The 17,880-nt window shown below is 36.1% G+C and overlaps 1 protein-coding gene across 1 annotated transcript; it reads right to left on the reverse strand.

The window, feature by feature from the left end:
- Nucleotides 1-7,920: 7,920 nt before the first annotated feature.
- LOC111784315 (fructose-bisphosphate aldolase 3, chloroplastic) lies at nucleotides 7,921-12,218 on the reverse strand. The gene is made up of 6 exons (XM_023665053.1): nucleotides 11,932-12,218; nucleotides 10,039-10,308; nucleotides 9,822-9,931; nucleotides 9,591-9,681; nucleotides 8,633-8,902; nucleotides 7,921-8,441 (listed from the first exon to the last, which is right to left on the reverse strand). Exons 1-6 carry the CDS (start codon nucleotides 12,082-12,084, stop codon nucleotides 8,163-8,165), a joined length of 1,173 nt encoding a protein of 390 aa, XP_023520821.1. The 5' UTR covers nucleotides 12,085-12,218; the 3' UTR covers nucleotides 7,921-8,162.
- Nucleotides 12,219-17,880: the final 5,662 nt, after the last annotated feature.

Raw genomic sequence — 17,880 nt, forward strand, 5'->3', positions numbered from 1 at the left:
CACAATTTGAAATCTACTGACAATTCTCTTAAAATTACTCCATACGTTCGTAAATTATTCTACTAATTCAAGTTTATTAACTCACAATCTCCTCTATAGACTTGACACGGCTCGAGATTCTTCACTCCCAGCAATTCCTGCGTCTCTGCAAACTTAACCCTTGCTAGCACCTTGGTTAGAATATTTGCACGTTGTTCTCTAGTGCATACGAACTCCACAACAATTTGTTTCTTCTCAACATACTCATAGATGAAGTGGAAGCGAGTGACAATGTGTTTGCTGCGTCCGTGAAATACCAGATTTGTTGTCGACGAATAGAGTTACAAGCTTTAGCTCACGTCTAGTCTCTTTGCTCAACAAGTTTCTCAACCACAATACTTGGCATGATACTGCCTTGAACATATGCTCACAGGAAGATAGTGCCACCGTTTGCTGCTTCTTAGATTGCCAAGAGATCAAATTTCCGTTGAGATAAAACGTCATTCCTATGGTGTTTTTTCTATCGTCAATGTCTCCAGCTAAATTACTATCGTAAACTAACTATATTGTTGAAGTTAAGAAATGCATGTATATGTAAAAGATGACTTTGACTATTATGAAAAGTGGAACATAAAACTAAATTGAATTTTTCTCCAATTATTTTTTTTTATAAAAATTTGATCGTACACTTCTATATACACGATCCATGCACATAAATCCACTAGGCGAGCATCACTTATATACTTTCTAGACCTAACTATGAACATGCGTACAATCATAGTTGAAATCAACAAAAAAGAATCGAACGTTTATTGTATTTGGGTATCATATATAAAAATAGTAATTCAGATAGCAACATAAAAATATTTCTTGCATACACCATTTACTTAACACACATGATTAGTGTCACAATCATACATTTTCAACCAACGAGACACAATTTGTGCATAGAGGAGATGAAGAGAAACCAATGAGACCAAAGAGAGCAAGAGAAACCAACGAGTGATATTCGAGAGAGGTCTTATCGACCGTGCCATGTCTACGTGAATGAGAGGACGTCGTGCACAATATCAAATGTCACAAATCATTTATATTAAGGAATTATACCATTATAAACATTTATGACAATATTTTAACTCATATGCATATTATATTTGTTATTTTATAAATAATATAAACCACTTGAAGTTTTAAATTCTTTTTCAAAATTGGAATGATATTTTTTCGTGGAAAAAAAAAACAAATCTCCAAAGTAAAAGATCTTATTGCTATTTTCTATTCACTAGAATCTCACTTTTGAAATAAAAATAAAAATAAAAAGCCATGGACGGCTGAGGAGAGCAAGTCAACACAAGATTTAAGATAAGATATATAATGTAAAAAACAGTCCAAAAAAAAGGTAAGATATTAAGTAAAAAAAAGGAAATAATTGACTAGTGGACCATCAAAAGCAGCCCCTAGGAGCTTACCCTAATATACATTAATGTGCTACAAATTATTTATAGTCAATTTCAACCAGGTGCTTTCTTATAAAAACTATCAATAAATGGTCTAAAGAATTGCACTATTCTTATATGGTACAATCAAGAATTAATGGGAGTTACCATCACTCTATTAATTATTTCGGTACTTGCCTTCTTACGTCGTACTTTCGCTATCAACAAATTAATATTTATTCGTTTATCCAATTAAGCGTTAAATTCTAGAGATGTTCATAGAATTCGAGAACCTGTTCAACGTGGAATACCCAACTCAATCTATCGGTTTGGGTAGGGTTGAAGGTTTGGTAAATAAAAAATTTCGGTCGTTTCGTGGGTTAACATTTTTTGGTTGGATCCACCTGACAAACTCGAAAATAGGGTTATAACACAACTCAACCCTACCTTACTTATATGATTATCATGAAGATTAAGAATATTTGATGTTTATAATCGATGTTAGTGATGTATTGTTACTTATAAATGTTTGAAATTTAAGCATCATGAGATTGGTAGATTTTTTTTTTTTTAAATAATTAAAAAAAAAAAAAACAACTTCCTCACAACCCATCCCAACTCGAAAATAGAGGGCTGAATTGGATTAAGTTTTAAATTTTATTTGGGTCGGTCCAGTTCCCAACCAACCAATCCTACATTTTTAGTTGATCTAAAAGATTTTTTTTTCAAGAGTTACACAAATATAACATGATAGGTGGAACGCTCCATGACCAAAATTAAGATAAGGGTTTGAAATCCAAATTCGACATCTAATAGTTCCGACATTCCATCACCTTTTTGTTTTCGTAACATAACCATGTTATCTACTCAACTTATTAATTTTAGTAGTGTTCATATGATTGAGTAACAAAAGAACGTGCACTCTATTGGTATACGTTGTTTAAGGTGCAAAGGTCTAAATGTTTGTCGGGTGATAAAAGAGAATAATTAGAGTTGTGTGGAAGTAGGCAATAATTTTGGAGGGGGTAAGAGGTTTTAATTGATTGAAAGTGAAATATGAAGATAACAAAGTAGATGAGAGAGTACTTCAAACAGTGTACAAATGGGACTTACTGTTGCTCGATGTTGATCATCAATCTGGACTTACTTGTCTGTATTTTATTCAATAAATTATAAATTATTTTTAAATATTTAAAAAAAAAAAGGAATCTTTAATAATAATGCAAAAGTGAAACATTGCAATTATTCTTTTTTTCTATTTTAATTTTTTTTTTTTTTTGGAGTTAGTGGTAGTGGTAAAACAATCCATTTTTACCATAATCAATTAAAATATATTAAATTAATAATTTTTACTTAATTAAGATATTAATTCTCCTATTTTTCTATTTTTTAAATAAATTTAAAAACAAAAAAGGGATTTTTTTTTTCTTTATATTTTTAAAGTTTGATTGTTAGACGAAGAAAAATATTAATAAATAATTATAGCTTTTAGAGACAAAAAAAAANTTTTTTTTTTGTTAATTTTTAAATTATAATTAGGATCTCAAAAAAAAATTATAAATTATTCAGAATACTAATAAATAAGTAATGCTTTTAATAACAAAATATGGATTTTTATTTTAAATATTGATTAGAAAGAATAATAATAATAAAATGATTTAACTTTTAAAATATAAAACTCAAATTAAATTATTATTTATAATGCTAATGGGCAAAAAATGGAAATTTAATAAATTTATTTTTTTTCTTTTTTTAATTTTGATCAGGAAAAAGAAAAAAAAAAACCCATCAAAATTATTTTAATTAATAAATAAATCTTATTGTCAAAATTTTGTATTGTTATTTATACTGATAATTATTTTATATTTTATTAATTTTTAAAGAAAACATTTAAAATATTAATCTTGATCATAATCCAATATTATATATATGTGTTATAAAGATTAGTTGTTCGCATCTGTATTTACATTATTTAATTAAAAAAAATAATATTTTAATTTCTATATATTTTTTAATCTAAAAAACTGACAAAAACTCAGATTAACCCATCTGTCAAACTATTTACAAAAAAATAAAATGACCCAATTTCCATCCAAATTTGGGGATTTTAAATTACTATTATTATTATATTTGCTGTGTTGGGATTCACAAAGCCCTAAAAAATTAGTCCAATTTTTGTGGCCCAACTTTTCTTTTCTTTTTTTTACGAAGGGCTAACGAGATGAATCATTCATTTTAAATACTCCCGAGTCATATGAACACCCCTACTACATAAAATTAGAATATAATGTAGATTTTTTTTCGGTCGAGCTCTAGCAAACCCCATCTATGAAATCAGGGTTGGCTTCTATCAGATATCTCTCCTGGAGTTATTGAATCATATAAACACTCCTACCGCATAAAGTTAAAATACAGGCAGATTTATTTTTTTTATCTCGATCTCTATTAGACTCCATCTATGAAATCATGGTTGGCTTCTTTCAGGTATCTTCCTTAAGGTTGTCGGGTCATATGAACACCCCTACTGCATAAAATTAGGAGGCTGACCATGAATACAGGTAGATATCAGGGCAATATTAATAATAGCTTATGTTTTTAGCCTCTTTCTTTTGGACTATTTTGTAGTCATTAGTCAATGATATGATATCAATGTTGTATCTATATTATTTTTAGAGTTCAAGGTTTAAATCTTCACTTTAAAAAAATCTAATTTAATAAATCAATGTATAACGTAGTCCGCATCTTATTAGCATATAACCAAACATACAAGATGAGCCATGGACTAGACCTAAAAAAAACAATGAAAGAAAGAGTTTGTACCAAAAAAATTGACTATCAGATACCATTTCATCTCCAACTAACGTGAAAGAAAGAGATTCGGAAGTAGAGATTCGAAATGGAATATTTTGTTTTGAGTTCATTTGAGGCCATGGAAGCCATGTGAGGGATTGGAAAAGAGATGGTTGTCGAATTTGATTTAATTATGAAGGAATATACTATAATAGTGATCTGATCTGATGTTGAATAATCATATTAATTCGGCGGTTGATTAATCATATATTATATCCAAACATTGTCTGCCTAACCTTAATAATATATAACATCTGTGGATTTCTCTCCTTTCACTTTCCTTGTTAGCTTTGGAGTTAATTTTATCTGATTGTTGGGAGTTTTTATGGACACATCCTCATTTCTGTGCGTAGTCGAAAAGCTATGCCTTCTCGAAATATTCAGATTTAAAATTCTGAAACAGTTTCTTACTTGGAGACAAATGAAAAGATGTAATTCAATTCAAAATCTAAATTTTCAATCTAACTATCCACGCTAAGAATTAGAGCATCCCAATGTTTTCGATTGAATTTATAGAATCATTATCATCCTCTGATTTGTGATTCTTGTTAATGCTTGGTGTTGTACAATCTGTCTTGACCTTTTTCTCCACAATTCCAACACGATTCTTGTTAATGTTTGGTCTTGTACAATCTGTCTTAACCTTTTTCTCTACAATTCCAACACGTTACGTTTTGTCTCTTTAGAAAAAAAAAAAAAAAAAATTGGTTCTTTGATTTTCATTGGCCTTTGTTTGGAACTTTTGATTTTCTTCTTCTTCTTTAGTCAACACTAAGAGTACTACTACATGAATCCCCAATTTTTCATCTACGAATACTTTCGCTAAGAACTACCCTTCAGATTTCATCAAACTTCAATTTCTCAGACCTCTGGGAACGGTTGATCATAGCAACAACAGTATCCCAAGACTCGAGATAAAGATAACATCAAATCAATGCTTTAATTTCATTTTCAAAATTAATTTCAATTCCACCAAACTCAGTTGACTTTCAATCATATTGAATTCATTTATATAATCTACAACAGAACCACCTTCAGACATTTGTAGATTGAAAATTCTACGCATCAAATACATCTTGTTCATAGTTAATGGGTTTTTGTATGAAAATTCTACGCATCAAATACATCTTGTTCATAGTTAATGGGTTTTTGTACATGTTCGACAGCGCCTTCAACAAATCTAACGTTGTCTCCTTGATGATATTGAACACCACATTTTTGGACAGCGTCAACCGAATCAACCCTAGGGTCTATTGATCCTTGAGCTTCCACTGCTCCGTGGTTATGGTATTCGGTTTCACCCCCGACAGGGTTCATGAAGATCTTTCTAGTACAGATAATCTTCAATCTTCATCCTCCAGAAGTCGAAATCTGATCCATCAAACTTCTCAATTCTAATTTTTTAGCTTTTCATCTTAATAGATCGTGGTAAATCTCGCCTAACTCTGATATTAATTGTTAGGACCGCGTAACAACACACACTCGATTTAGATGAAAAAAAAAAATAGAAAAGAGAAAATAGAAAGAAAAATATGGGCTAGAGACATATATAAATTACCTTTTCAAACCAGAGTCAAAAGAATATATATAATTTAATTTACCATATATATCTTTATTAAATATGGCTACTATAATAACTTTCTATCATATATAAATTTATATATAAATTTACCTCTTACTGTTATTTGCCTTTACTCATTTACTATATATAATTGATTACTATATGTCATTTGCTATATATAATCTTACTATATATATATATAACTATTAATTAGGTATAAATAAGCAACAACTCTGTAACCTAACAAATAGTTTCAAGCAAAATAATAATCTATGCATGAATTGAAATCATATCCGAAATAGAGTGATCATGAGGATATGAAATCATGGTTAAAAAAGGTTGACAAGAATTGAGTATTACTACATATACAAATAAAGTAAGCATTTCTTTTCAATAACTCAATTATAATAACTTCAAAATTAAGAACGTTTGGTTTGTAGCAGTCCCACATTTGATGACTTTTTAGACATTTTCCTAGGAAGCATGTGAGTGAGAAAAAAATATGCTAAAAGAACTCGTGTTAGTTTGTGGGGGTTGATCATTACTCTTAAAAATAGTTTAAAATAAGTAGGTAACGTGGTCATGTTACATGAGAACATCGGAGTCATTATGTATCCAATCTAGATTCTAAATTTTGGCCTGAATTTTAGGCATGAGACGTTATAGATGATAGCGAGTAAATTTTAGGCATGAGACGTTAACGATTGAATTGTAGAAAGTTATATTAAAAATATGTTTTTTTTTTTAATCGGATCCTTCGATATTTTATAAATAAATTTGCTAGTTCATTGTTGTTATTATAGGTGCATGACAACATTAGGAAGTTCTCATGCATAATTAAACTAATTCTTTAGTTACTTGTAAATCCAAAATTGAGAGGTTTATTTCATTATTGTCCTTTAAGATTTTATACCCATTATCATAATTCTATTACACCTAAAACTATTTACACCTAAAACAATACTCAATCTCGTTGCCATTAATATCATATACATGTTAGATGAACACAACTCTCCACAATGGTATGATATTGTCCATAATCTCTCATGACTTTGTTTTGGGCTCCCCAAAAGACCTAAGTTTATAATCAAAGAATATTATCTCCATTGATATCAGACCTCCTGATGAAACTCTAAATAAAGCCAGGAGAGTTTATGCTCAAGGTGGACAATGTCATACTATTGTGGAGAGTCGTGTTCAACTTACCATGCATACATTTTTTTTTCTTACTTCCAACATTTTGCACTGTCTTTATTATTATTTTTCTTTCTTGTCCTTGTCCTTCCTTCTTCTTTTCTTTTTGAATTTTATTTATTGAAAAAATATATTAAAACTCAATTGTTTTTATAGTTTTTGTGACGCTCTAAATGAGAGAGATGCATGAATAAACGGAAATCAGATTCGAAGGAAAACGATCTTAAGAAGAATAGGATGATTAAGAAAATTTTAAAAGAAATGAAAGTTACTACTTAAACCACAACAAGGTACACATTTCTCTTTGGTGGCTCAATTATAGGAACTTCATAGTTAATAGTGTTTTGCTTGAAGCAATTCTATGTTGGACTTGTGTTAGTTTAGGAAGATAATCTTCTAAGATAGTATTTCGCCCGTAGCAATTATATGTTGGGCTTGTGTTAGTCGATAGGGATAATCTTCATTCTTAGAAGCGTTAACATAACCATATCGCAAGAGATGTAGAGGATGTCGAGACTATCAAATGTCGAATCTAGGACATGAATCGTTACAATTTTATTGAAAATATATTATAATATTCAATCTCGTATTTTGTGCAAAGAATCACTATCTAAATCGATTAACCTATCGAGATTGAACGCTATTTTTTTTTTCTTTTAATGTGATTTTTCTAGATTTTGTATTGAAATGTATGGGTTTTTAGTATTTATACGAAGATTATATGTTTTTTTAATTTGAAACTTGCATTAGTTGAGTAAACTTTACGATAATTATTATTTTACTTTCCAAAATCCTACCTTTTGTAATTCTAATTTAGGTAATAAATTTATTTTGTTTGAAGTATAAAAGTTTGTGACAAATATGATAAGTAAACACAATTAAAGAATCTAAATCTCATGGTATCATTAAAGAAAGTAATCTGGCATTAGTTTAATTCATTCAATCCAAACTAATAATTTTAAACGCCATGAATTACTCATAATATCAAAAGATTGTAGGATACAATTTGCTTACTCTCTCAGTGAGTTTGTTTCTCACAGCTCTTATTATGGAGGGCTTTATCCTATATAGAAAAAAAATGTGTTTTTCTTCTTCAAGGAAGGAGGAGAAGGAAAGAACACACATTTGACTACCGACGAGGCTCAGTAAGTATATCCCTTCACGAACATTCCCCTCTTGGCCTCGTCGCTTTCACCATCGGCAGAGTACTTCCCGAGCTGAGCAAGGGAGTTCGCCTTGGCACGCACCAGAAGTGCTTTCTGCGCAGCCTCAACGTTTTCAGGGTTTCCTTGCCATGTCTTGAGTACGGTGTTCTGCAACGCACGGGCGTAAGAGAAGGAGACATGCCAGGGGTTGGGGCTTTGGTTCATCGCATTCAGGTTCAATGTTGCTTCCACTTCAGACTGTCCTCCAGATAAAAACTGCATACAGAACAACAAAAGATTTAATTGTACTGTATCTGCTATTTAAATGAGTTTGTTGAACAAAGGAATGCTAATGCATCCCGACCGAAGAGTCGAGAACTGTACACAAAGCCAAAGATCGACCCAGTTCATCTCCTAAAAATTGTTCAGCAGATAAACTAGTTGAAAGGTAGTTCAATAGTTCATACCATGATTCCAGGGACTGCAGGAGGAACTCTTCTACTGAGCATCTTTAGTGTGTAATTGGCAATAGTTTGAGGAGAGGCCTTGTCCTTGTGTTCGGCCCCGGGTGTTACCATGCTAGGCTTTAGAAGGATTCCTTCAAACAGAACATTGTTTTCGGCCAAATAGAAGAATACTTCTGACCAGACCTTTTCAGCCACTTCAAGTGTCCTATCAATGGAATGGTCCCCATCGAGAAGGATCTCAGGTTCTACAATAGGGACAAGCCCATTCTCCTGCAATCAAAGTGAGTGAATCATGAAATCATTATAATGAAATCATTATAACCACTCAAGCCCACCGCTAACAGATATTGTCCTCTTTGGACTTTTTCCTTCCAGGTTTCCCTTCTAGGTTTTAAAACACGTCCACTAAGGAGAGGTTTCCACAAGGAATATTTTGTTCCCTCCTCCAACCAAGGTGGGAACTCATAATCCACACCCCTTGGAGGCCCAACGTCCTCGCTGGCACACCGCTTGGTTTGTAAGCGCCCAAGCCCACCGCTAGCAGATATTGTCCTCTTTGGACTTTCCCTTCTAAACTTCCCGTCATGGTTTTAAAATGCGTCCACTAGTGAGAGGTTTTCAGCATTCCCCACTCCAACCAACGTGGGAACTCACAAGCATAGACACTATACAGATATGAGATACAAATCCAACATGATACAGTCATAATGACACATTAAAGTTATAATATACATTTTTTTAAATATATCATATATACCATAAATAAATTCAAAGCCAATAAGTTTATGCAATTTGAGTTAGGATTATGACGAATATTTGACCTATATTGACTTTGTAAAACTATTATCAAACAGATATATCTAGTGCTAACAAACATGTTCAACAAGTAAACCAAACTAAAGTATTTCTGCTACTTGGTGATGGTAATGGTAAACAAGTTCATTGAAGAGCCATATACCTGAGAAATGGCCGCGTATCGTGCAAGGCCCCAAGCAGCTTCCTTAACAGCCAGAGCAGAAGGACCACAAGGAATGCTAACAACTGTCCGCCTATACGATTTATATGGTTTAGATTTTGCATAATTAAACCAAAATAAATGCTAAAGAAGAAAACACATGAGAGTCAATCAAAGCAGTAAACTCCACATATTAATTTGCGACTCAGGTTCACCAAGAACATGCTGACTTACCACTTCGCGAAACGGGCACCTTGCTTATAGTATTCGGCAGATCTCGAAGCCAATCCATCTAAGCCTTGACACCAAGATTCACTGTTGGATCCTGGCAGAGGAACCAAACCCTGAAACCCACAAAATACAAATATGAAACGAAACTCGATATTCAGAAACTTCGCATACTTGATACTAAGCTGTTTTCTGTGTATTAAAAGGTAAGAGGACAATTTACCTTGTCAACTTTAATACCAGGCATAATTTTTGCATCCCGCAAGCAGTCGACAAATTTCTTCCCATCCGTGGTTGACTGGTAAAGTGTTTCCTCAAAGAGAATAGCACCAGATATGTAATCGCCCAAGCCAGGTGTGGTCAGAAGAAGCTGTCTGTAAGCTTGTCTGTTGGTTTCGGTATTATCCAAGCCAATGGATGCTAACCTCTTCCCACATGTTGCATTGGACTCATCAATGGCAAGAATACCACGTCCAGGAGATGCAACTGATTTCTGAAAATCGAAAAATATAAAAAATTACTGGCTTGATACAAGGAAACCAACCTAATTAAAACAGAGTCACAACGTTACAAAATATGAAGGTTATCCTGCCATTTTGCAACGTTGAATGCAAGCTAGTATAAGTTCTGCGAGAGATGATGACTGTTTCTTCTGAAGTATTCATATTTAGTGAGATATGAAAGATCGATCTAGTATATTAACATTATGAAAAGGGAAAAAAAGTCTATTGCTGACATGCCGAAAAGCTCTGAATCTGATCCTTTCAACAAGGATAAAAGAAGATAGGTCATTCACCCCAAAATACAACAAGAACAATAACAGCTCAAGCCCACCGTTAGTAGATATCGTCCTCTTCGGGCTTCCTCTCAAGGTTTTTAAAAGGCAGAGGCGTCTACTAGGGAGAGGTTTACACACCATTATAAAGAATGCGTCGTTCTCCTCCCCAACCGATGTGAGATCTCACAATCCACTCCCCTTCAGGGCCGACCGTCCTCACCGACACTCATTCCCTTCTCCAATCGATGTGGGACCCCCCAATCCACCCCCTTCGAGGCCAGTGTCCTTTCCAGCACACTGCCTCGGGAGAAGTTTCCACACCCTTATAAAGAATGCTTCGTTCTCCTCCCCCAACCGATGTGGGATCTCACAATCCACCCCTCTTTGGGGCCGAGCGTCCTCGCTGACACTCATTCCCTTCTCCAATCGATGTGGGACACCCCAATCCACCTCCTTCGGGGCCCGTGTCCTTTCTAGCACACTGCCTCAGGAGAGGTTTCCACACCCTTAAAAAGAATGCTTCATTCTCCTCCCCAACTGATGTGGGATCTCACAATCCACCCCCTTCAGGGCTCAACGTCCTCACTGGCACTCGTTCCCTTCTCCAACCGATGTGGGACCCCCCACCAATCCACCCCCTTCGGGGCCAGCGTTCTTTCTGACACACCGTCTCGTGTCCTCCCCCTTTGGAGCTCAGCCTCCTCACTGGCACATCGCCCGGTGTTGGGCTCTTATAACATTGTAAGAGTCTAAACCCACCGCGAGCAGATATTGTCCTCTTTAAACTTTCCCTTTTGGGCTTCCCCTCAAGGTTTTTAAAACTCGTCGGATAGGGAAAGGTTTCCACACCCTTATAAAGAATGTTTCGTTCTCCTCTCCGCCCGAGGTGGGATCTCACAAGAACAGACTACTGTCACTAAGAACATCTAAACATAACGGTCAAACTTACCTCTCTAGCGAAAAAATACTAGGACATGCAAACATGAAATAAAGCGAGTAAAATCCATCTCTGAAACGGGATGAATTTACAGAGGACGGGGGAAATGCGAAACACAAGGCATAAAAAGAAGATCGCAGAAACGAGTAAACTTCCAGGAAAATTAAAAATCAACTTCTAGGTCAAGGTCTATAGCAACAACAAATTCGAGCACCGATAAAGACAGCAGAAAACACCACAATCACAAACGTTCAACAAATACATCACGATCAACTCAAAACTCCCATGCATGTAAAATGAAAGATCAGATCCAAATGCCTAACAACAACCCTTACGCCTTTCCAAATCATATCCCTAGGTCAATCGCCACAAACAAACAACGATCTAAACCAAAAACTCACCGCTGTTTGAACAAGCTCATCGGAGTAAGCACCAGCACGGATAAGAAGGGAAACACGGCGGCGCGAAGACGAACCACGCTTCTGAGAGAAGGATTGTTGGGCGATCCACTGGGAAGAGGAGGCGTTCAACTTGGCGAAGCTTAGACAGGCCATGGCTTCAAGAACAGCGAGAAGAATTGATGGGGCAAAATAAAACACAGAATCGAATTGGGTTTGGGGCTGATTTTATTGTGGGAATCGTTAGGAAAAAAACAAAAAAAATTGGCTACTTGAGTTGAGGTGGGCTGGTGGATCGCCGTGGGCGCGATTGAACAAAAATGGTATTTTAAAATGTGAGGAGAAAAGTTTTTGTATTGGGAAGTCCGCCAGGGGCAAGTGTGCGGCGATGCAAGTGATGTGCTGTCAAATCGGTCTCTATCCATCATTTCTACATATTACCCAATCATTGTTTTTCAACCATATAAAGCTAAAGAATTCGAGAAGAAATTACACTTTGTGGGTACAAAATGTATGACGTATGTATACATCACATGTAGAGACTCCTAGACCGACACTCCTATGTAGTTTCAAGACTCTCGAACGCTCTCCTACCTCGATCCGTGGCATCACTCTCCTGAAAAAGAAGAGAGAAAGGGATGAGTATAAGAATACTCAGTAAGTAACCTACTCGTAGACTCTTTTCGCATCCTTATCTTAGTAGGTATCTACGGCCTTGTCTCGAGGTTCCAAGGAGTGCAGACTAAGCTCCAACTCTCTTTTCTGTAACTTAGGTGACTTGTTCATCTTATGCAATGAATGATCAGTGTCCTAGAATGAGGCGTGACCTCATGAGTAAAAGGAGACAGTATGGCTAGATCTGAATTGGTATCGCTCTCTGAACATCATCCGTAAAGGTTAGCTGACAACCCTTTCACGAGACCATACTACCATTAAAATCGGGGTTCAAAAAGATGAAGTGAAGTCCTAAACTGATTTCTATATAATTCAGTTTAATGGACGATGTTGAAGTGTTACTTGTAGATACATGTATAGGTAGATGTATAAGTATACGAATAGATACATGGACATAAAAGGTTCATTAAGTTGATAACAATTTATTACATGCCTTCTTAGTTACATATATTAGGTACATAAATAAATTGTGTTTAATTAGGGACATGTTTTTAGTTATATGGATGGTATTGGACAATGTCCCAAATTACTTCTATATATACATATTTTGGCACTTGGTGGAAGAAGTAGAAAAATAATTTAGCATCATTTTCTAATTATACAAAGTTCTCTTCTCCAGATATATATATTCTATCAAAGATACATGCTATGATTTTAAATATGAAGACTTCATGCATATTGTATGTTCACATGCATCAGGGTACATTTTCATATGACTAGTACGGAGACGTACTTTATGATGTTACAATATGATATTATGTACACTATGATACTCTGCACGCTTCCTTTCCTCCATGGTATACCAGCAGCGGGAGTGTACGCTAGCTGTGGAATTTATCGATATAAACCCAAATCCAGTAGTTGGAGCTTCACCCAACCACAGATAGCCAGTGGTACAAATCAATACATCCTTCTTATAATTCATGGGAGTATTCCGATCATTGGTGTAGGCAATAGTTCCGATAGCTTCACACGCGTACACAATGCGGCTCGACTCGCACGTGTATGAAATCGGCTCGGTTCAGTCAATTCCCACAACTCGGCTTGGCGGCTTAGTTGGTCAGCTCGGCAGCTAGGCTTATCAGCTCGATATCACTATAATATATCGATTCCAAGGTTTTCGACCCTTCTGAAGCCAATTCTACCCTTAGTTTTACCATTTGAGGTCAATATGATTCCTAACTGTCAAAGACAGATTAGGTTGGGAGTTTATTTTGATAAATAGATTTAGCTAGAGTATATTATGAAAGGTTCCTAATTTTTTATGTGGTTATTATAGGACGTATTTAACAGTTGGGATTAGCTTGTTGTCAGTGACTTCGGCCAAGGTCATCGAGGTAAGTGACCTTACTGTTGGAGTTAGTTTACTACGTGTTGTATGATGGTGCGTGCCCTGTGGCCCCTGCATGCACCATGTTTTATTATGGAAGAAGGTAATCTACAGAACCCTCACGTAGTAAACTAACTCCAACAGTAAAGTCACTTACCTTGATGCCCTTGGCCGAAGTCACTCATAACAAGCTAATCCCAACGGTTAAATAGGTCCTATAATAACCACATATAAACTTAGGAACCTTTCTTAACATACCCTAGCTAAATCTGATGCTATTTATCAAAATAAACTCCCAACCTAATCTTTCTTGGACGATTAGGAACCATACTTACCTCAGATGGTAAAACTAAGGGCAAAAACGGCTTCGAAAGGGCTGAAAACCTTGGAATCGATATATTATAGTGATATCGAGCCGATAAGACTAGCTGCCAAGGCGACCAACTAAGCCGCCAAGTCGAGCTGCGGGAATTGATGGAACCAAGCTGATTTCATACACATGCGAGTCGAGCCGCACTGTGTACACGTGCGAAGCTGCCGGAGCTGTTGGGCGTACGTCTGCGGCTCAACCCGATTCCAAAATCCTCGCCTTCCTTACCCGACAAGCGACGAAACCCTAATTTCTGCCTCCCCGATTCCGACGACGATCTCACAACGTCCTCAACACCGATTTCCGACGGTTAACCTTCTTTGACACAATGATCCCGACATCAATACCTTACTTCCACTCGATTCTTCCTCCGAAGAGCAACCCCAACATTCTAGAGGAAAGTTAGGAGAGAAAATCGTTTTCAAGGGATGTAAAAGGTTGGACATAGAAATATAAAAATAATCTCAAGACATTTACCGATAAGGCATTCTAGGGTTTTAGGATAAGGAAACTTGGAGAAATAGGAATGTTTCTATTAGTCAATAAAAGTCTCGCCTTGATTTCCGAGGAGATTACATTTAATTATTTATTTTATTTTTATTTGATTTGATTTGATTCCAGAAAGTCGAATCGTTACATTATCCCCCTCTAAAAAGAACTTTCGTCCTCGAAAGTGTCTGTATCCAGAAACAGCTCTTGGTACTTTTTATCTCATCACATCCTCTCGTTCCAAACCTCGTCCTCTTCCACTCCTGCCTCTACCCCTAAGTGGGGGTAGTCTCCTAGTGCCTCTGCCTCGAGTTCTAAGTGGCATGTTTATACCAAGCGCCTAACTACTAAGTCACATGCCTAACTATCAAGCTTCGTGAACATTCGTACGAATACATGTCTACATCCATACAATCATTGCATTAACATAACCATCAGATAGTACATGACATATCATAAAACATGCCAATATTTACTACATGCACATTATATCCTTCATTACAAATACATATTCCCTACCGCATGCATCATTTAACTAAGAAACTTTAATTCTTAAAATGGCATACCTGATGGTGACGGTGTGTTTGCTGGAGGACCATGGAAGTACGTTAGGCATACATCATAAGTCAGTCTACAAGATCTATAACTTAGGGCTCTGATACCAACTGTAACGCCCTTAATTATCTAAACCTACTTAGTGATGTCACCCATGCATACATAATTCATTACGCGGAAGCTCATCATAAATAACCTTGGAAACACAACAAAATATTTCACAAAGATTCATAAATCCAAAACAAACCTATCTCCGAAAATAAAACCTTTGAGTAATTGAACTCAAAATAAATCTAAATAAAACAATATTTAATGCTTTAACTTAAAATAGTCAAATAAACTTAAACCCCTCAAAATATTCCCTCTCCAACTTCCATGGTGTCCTCAGCTCTGCCGTCAACCGTACATTGGCGCCTGGTAAAATGTAGGTAGCATGTGGCTTAGTATTTTATGAAATAATCAGTAAGTCACCCAACTGTTGGGGTTAGAAATGGAAACACATGCAACATATGAGCGGGACCAAACTTTTCATAAACTTTACATAGCCTTGGGCGCTTTTCTATTCCGGGTAGGGTTGGGTGTGTGGTACTCCTTCACACACGGCCCATGTACGCGTACATGGACACACCAAGCGGGCTCGTATACATTCCCCCTGGGCCTGACTTGGTCGGGCTCAATGTGTTACACGTCGCTGGACACCACAGAACAGAAAAGGGCCCGCATGATATCATGGCAAACATAAATATCGAAATTCATTCTTTTGTATCATAAAGGAGAATCCCGATGCACGTGACATACATATATGCATGAGGTCCCTTAACATATTTAACATGGCATTACATAAGCAGTGCTAACATCGCATATACGTTTCTTACATTACATGACATCTCACATGACTTACATTACATGACATATTACATAATATGAAAGTACATTCCAGTTGCATAAATATCTCATGACATGACTCGATAATACTGTATGTATTCATGACATCAATCAACATTTTCATACCATATATTACTAACATATCATTCATAACTTCACATAACATAAACAGTCAACAGTGAACATAACCCATTACGTTTCATAGCATAAACAATCACATAATTCATACATCATATAATCATATCACATAATAAGATATGGTGCATGCAGGGGCCATAGGGCACGCACCATCATACAACACGTAGTAAACTAACTCCAACAGTAAGGTCACTTACCTCGATGGCCTTGGCCGAAGTCACTCACAACAAGCTAATCCCAACGGTTAAATACGTCCAATAATAACCACATAAAAATTTAGGAACCTTTCATAACATACCATAACTAAATCTCATGCTATTTATCAAAATAAACTCCCAACCTAATCTGTCTTTGACGGTTAGGAACCATACTAACCTCAGATGGTAAAACTAAGGGCAGAAACGGCTTCAGAATGGCCAAAAACCTTGGAATCGATATATTATAGTGATATCGAGTCGATAAGTCGAGCTTCCGAGCCGACCAACTAAGCCGCCAAGCCGAGCCGCGGGATTTGACGGAGCCAAACCGCCGTACACGTCTAGCCGAGCCGAGAGCACGCATTTAGAGCCGAGACCAAGGCTGCAGCGCGTGTTCGTGTTGGGCTAAAACGCACAGGGCGCACGTTCGTCCGTGGGCCGGTTCAGAGTTCGAAACCTGACCCGACTCTGCGTCTTCTTCGCTCGAACCCTCACAGAAACCCTAATCTGATGTGCCGCCGCTGCCGACGACACAATCCCTTCCGTTTTCGATGACGATACGTGGCGTCCTCCTCCTTCGCTTCCGACGGTTTGCCTTCTTCAATGCAGCGATTCCGATGTCGACGCTAACTTCCACACAACTCTTCCTCCAAAATATCAACACAATCAATTTCGAGAACTCGCCGAACCAGAAAACTATCCAGCGAACCAACCCACACGTTTTTGCTGCTAACACTCTCGATTTTCCCGTACTCTCAGAAACCCTCGAAAATATAAACAAGTTTGGAGAGCAAAAGTCGTTTTTTCGTTTTCAAGAAAGGACAAAAGTTGAATATAGGAATATAAAAGGTTTTCCTAACATTTCTATTAAGGTAATAACTTCCTTGTTGAAAATCGCACCTCTTCCGGCGAGAATAAATGTATAACATAATATCTTATCATTTATAGAAATAAAAATAAAATCTTAACCAAAGAAGGCAAAAATGGAAAATTTGAATCGTTACAGCAATTGTGCTGCATTTTCTAACGGAGTGAACAAATTAGTAATGTAAGAGTCAAGCTTTATGGACAATCTTGATGTATGAACGAGCCTAAGTCATGTATGAGAGAAATGTTTTAGAAAACGTGAGCGATGAAATGAGTTGATTTTTTTTTATTTAAAGGAAGCAATGTTATCAGCTAAAAATGGATAAGCAACAACCACGACTTTAATAGCAACTAGGGTAGGAAGAATTGACGAATTGTCATATCCCCTATAATATATTTTGGATCATTTTAGCCTTGGTGTAGACATGACTTTGTGAATGGTCATA

Source organism: Cucurbita pepo, unplaced genomic scaffold (assembly GCF_002806865.2).
Source record: "Cucurbita pepo subsp. pepo cultivar mu-cu-16 unplaced genomic scaffold, ASM280686v2 Cp4.1_scaffold000184, whole genome shotgun sequence".
In the NCBI taxonomy this organism is placed as follows: domain Eukaryota; kingdom Viridiplantae; phylum Streptophyta; class Magnoliopsida; order Cucurbitales; family Cucurbitaceae; genus Cucurbita; species Cucurbita pepo.

Bases quoted from the DNA above. Each gene is read 5' to 3' on its own strand.
- LOC111784315 (XM_023665053.1), bottom strand. From the start codon at position 12,084: ATGGCCTGTCTAAGCTTCGCCAAGTTGAACGCCTCCTCTTCCCAGTGG. The intron at 9,682-9,821 runs GTAAGTCAGCAT...TAAATCGTATAG, and splicing joins GGTGCCCGTTTCGCGAAGTG to GCGGACAGTTGTTAGCATTC. The intron at 8,442-8,632 runs GTATGAACTATT...TTCTGTATGCAG, and splicing joins CTGCAGTCCCTGGAATCATG to TTTTTATCTGGAGGACAGTC.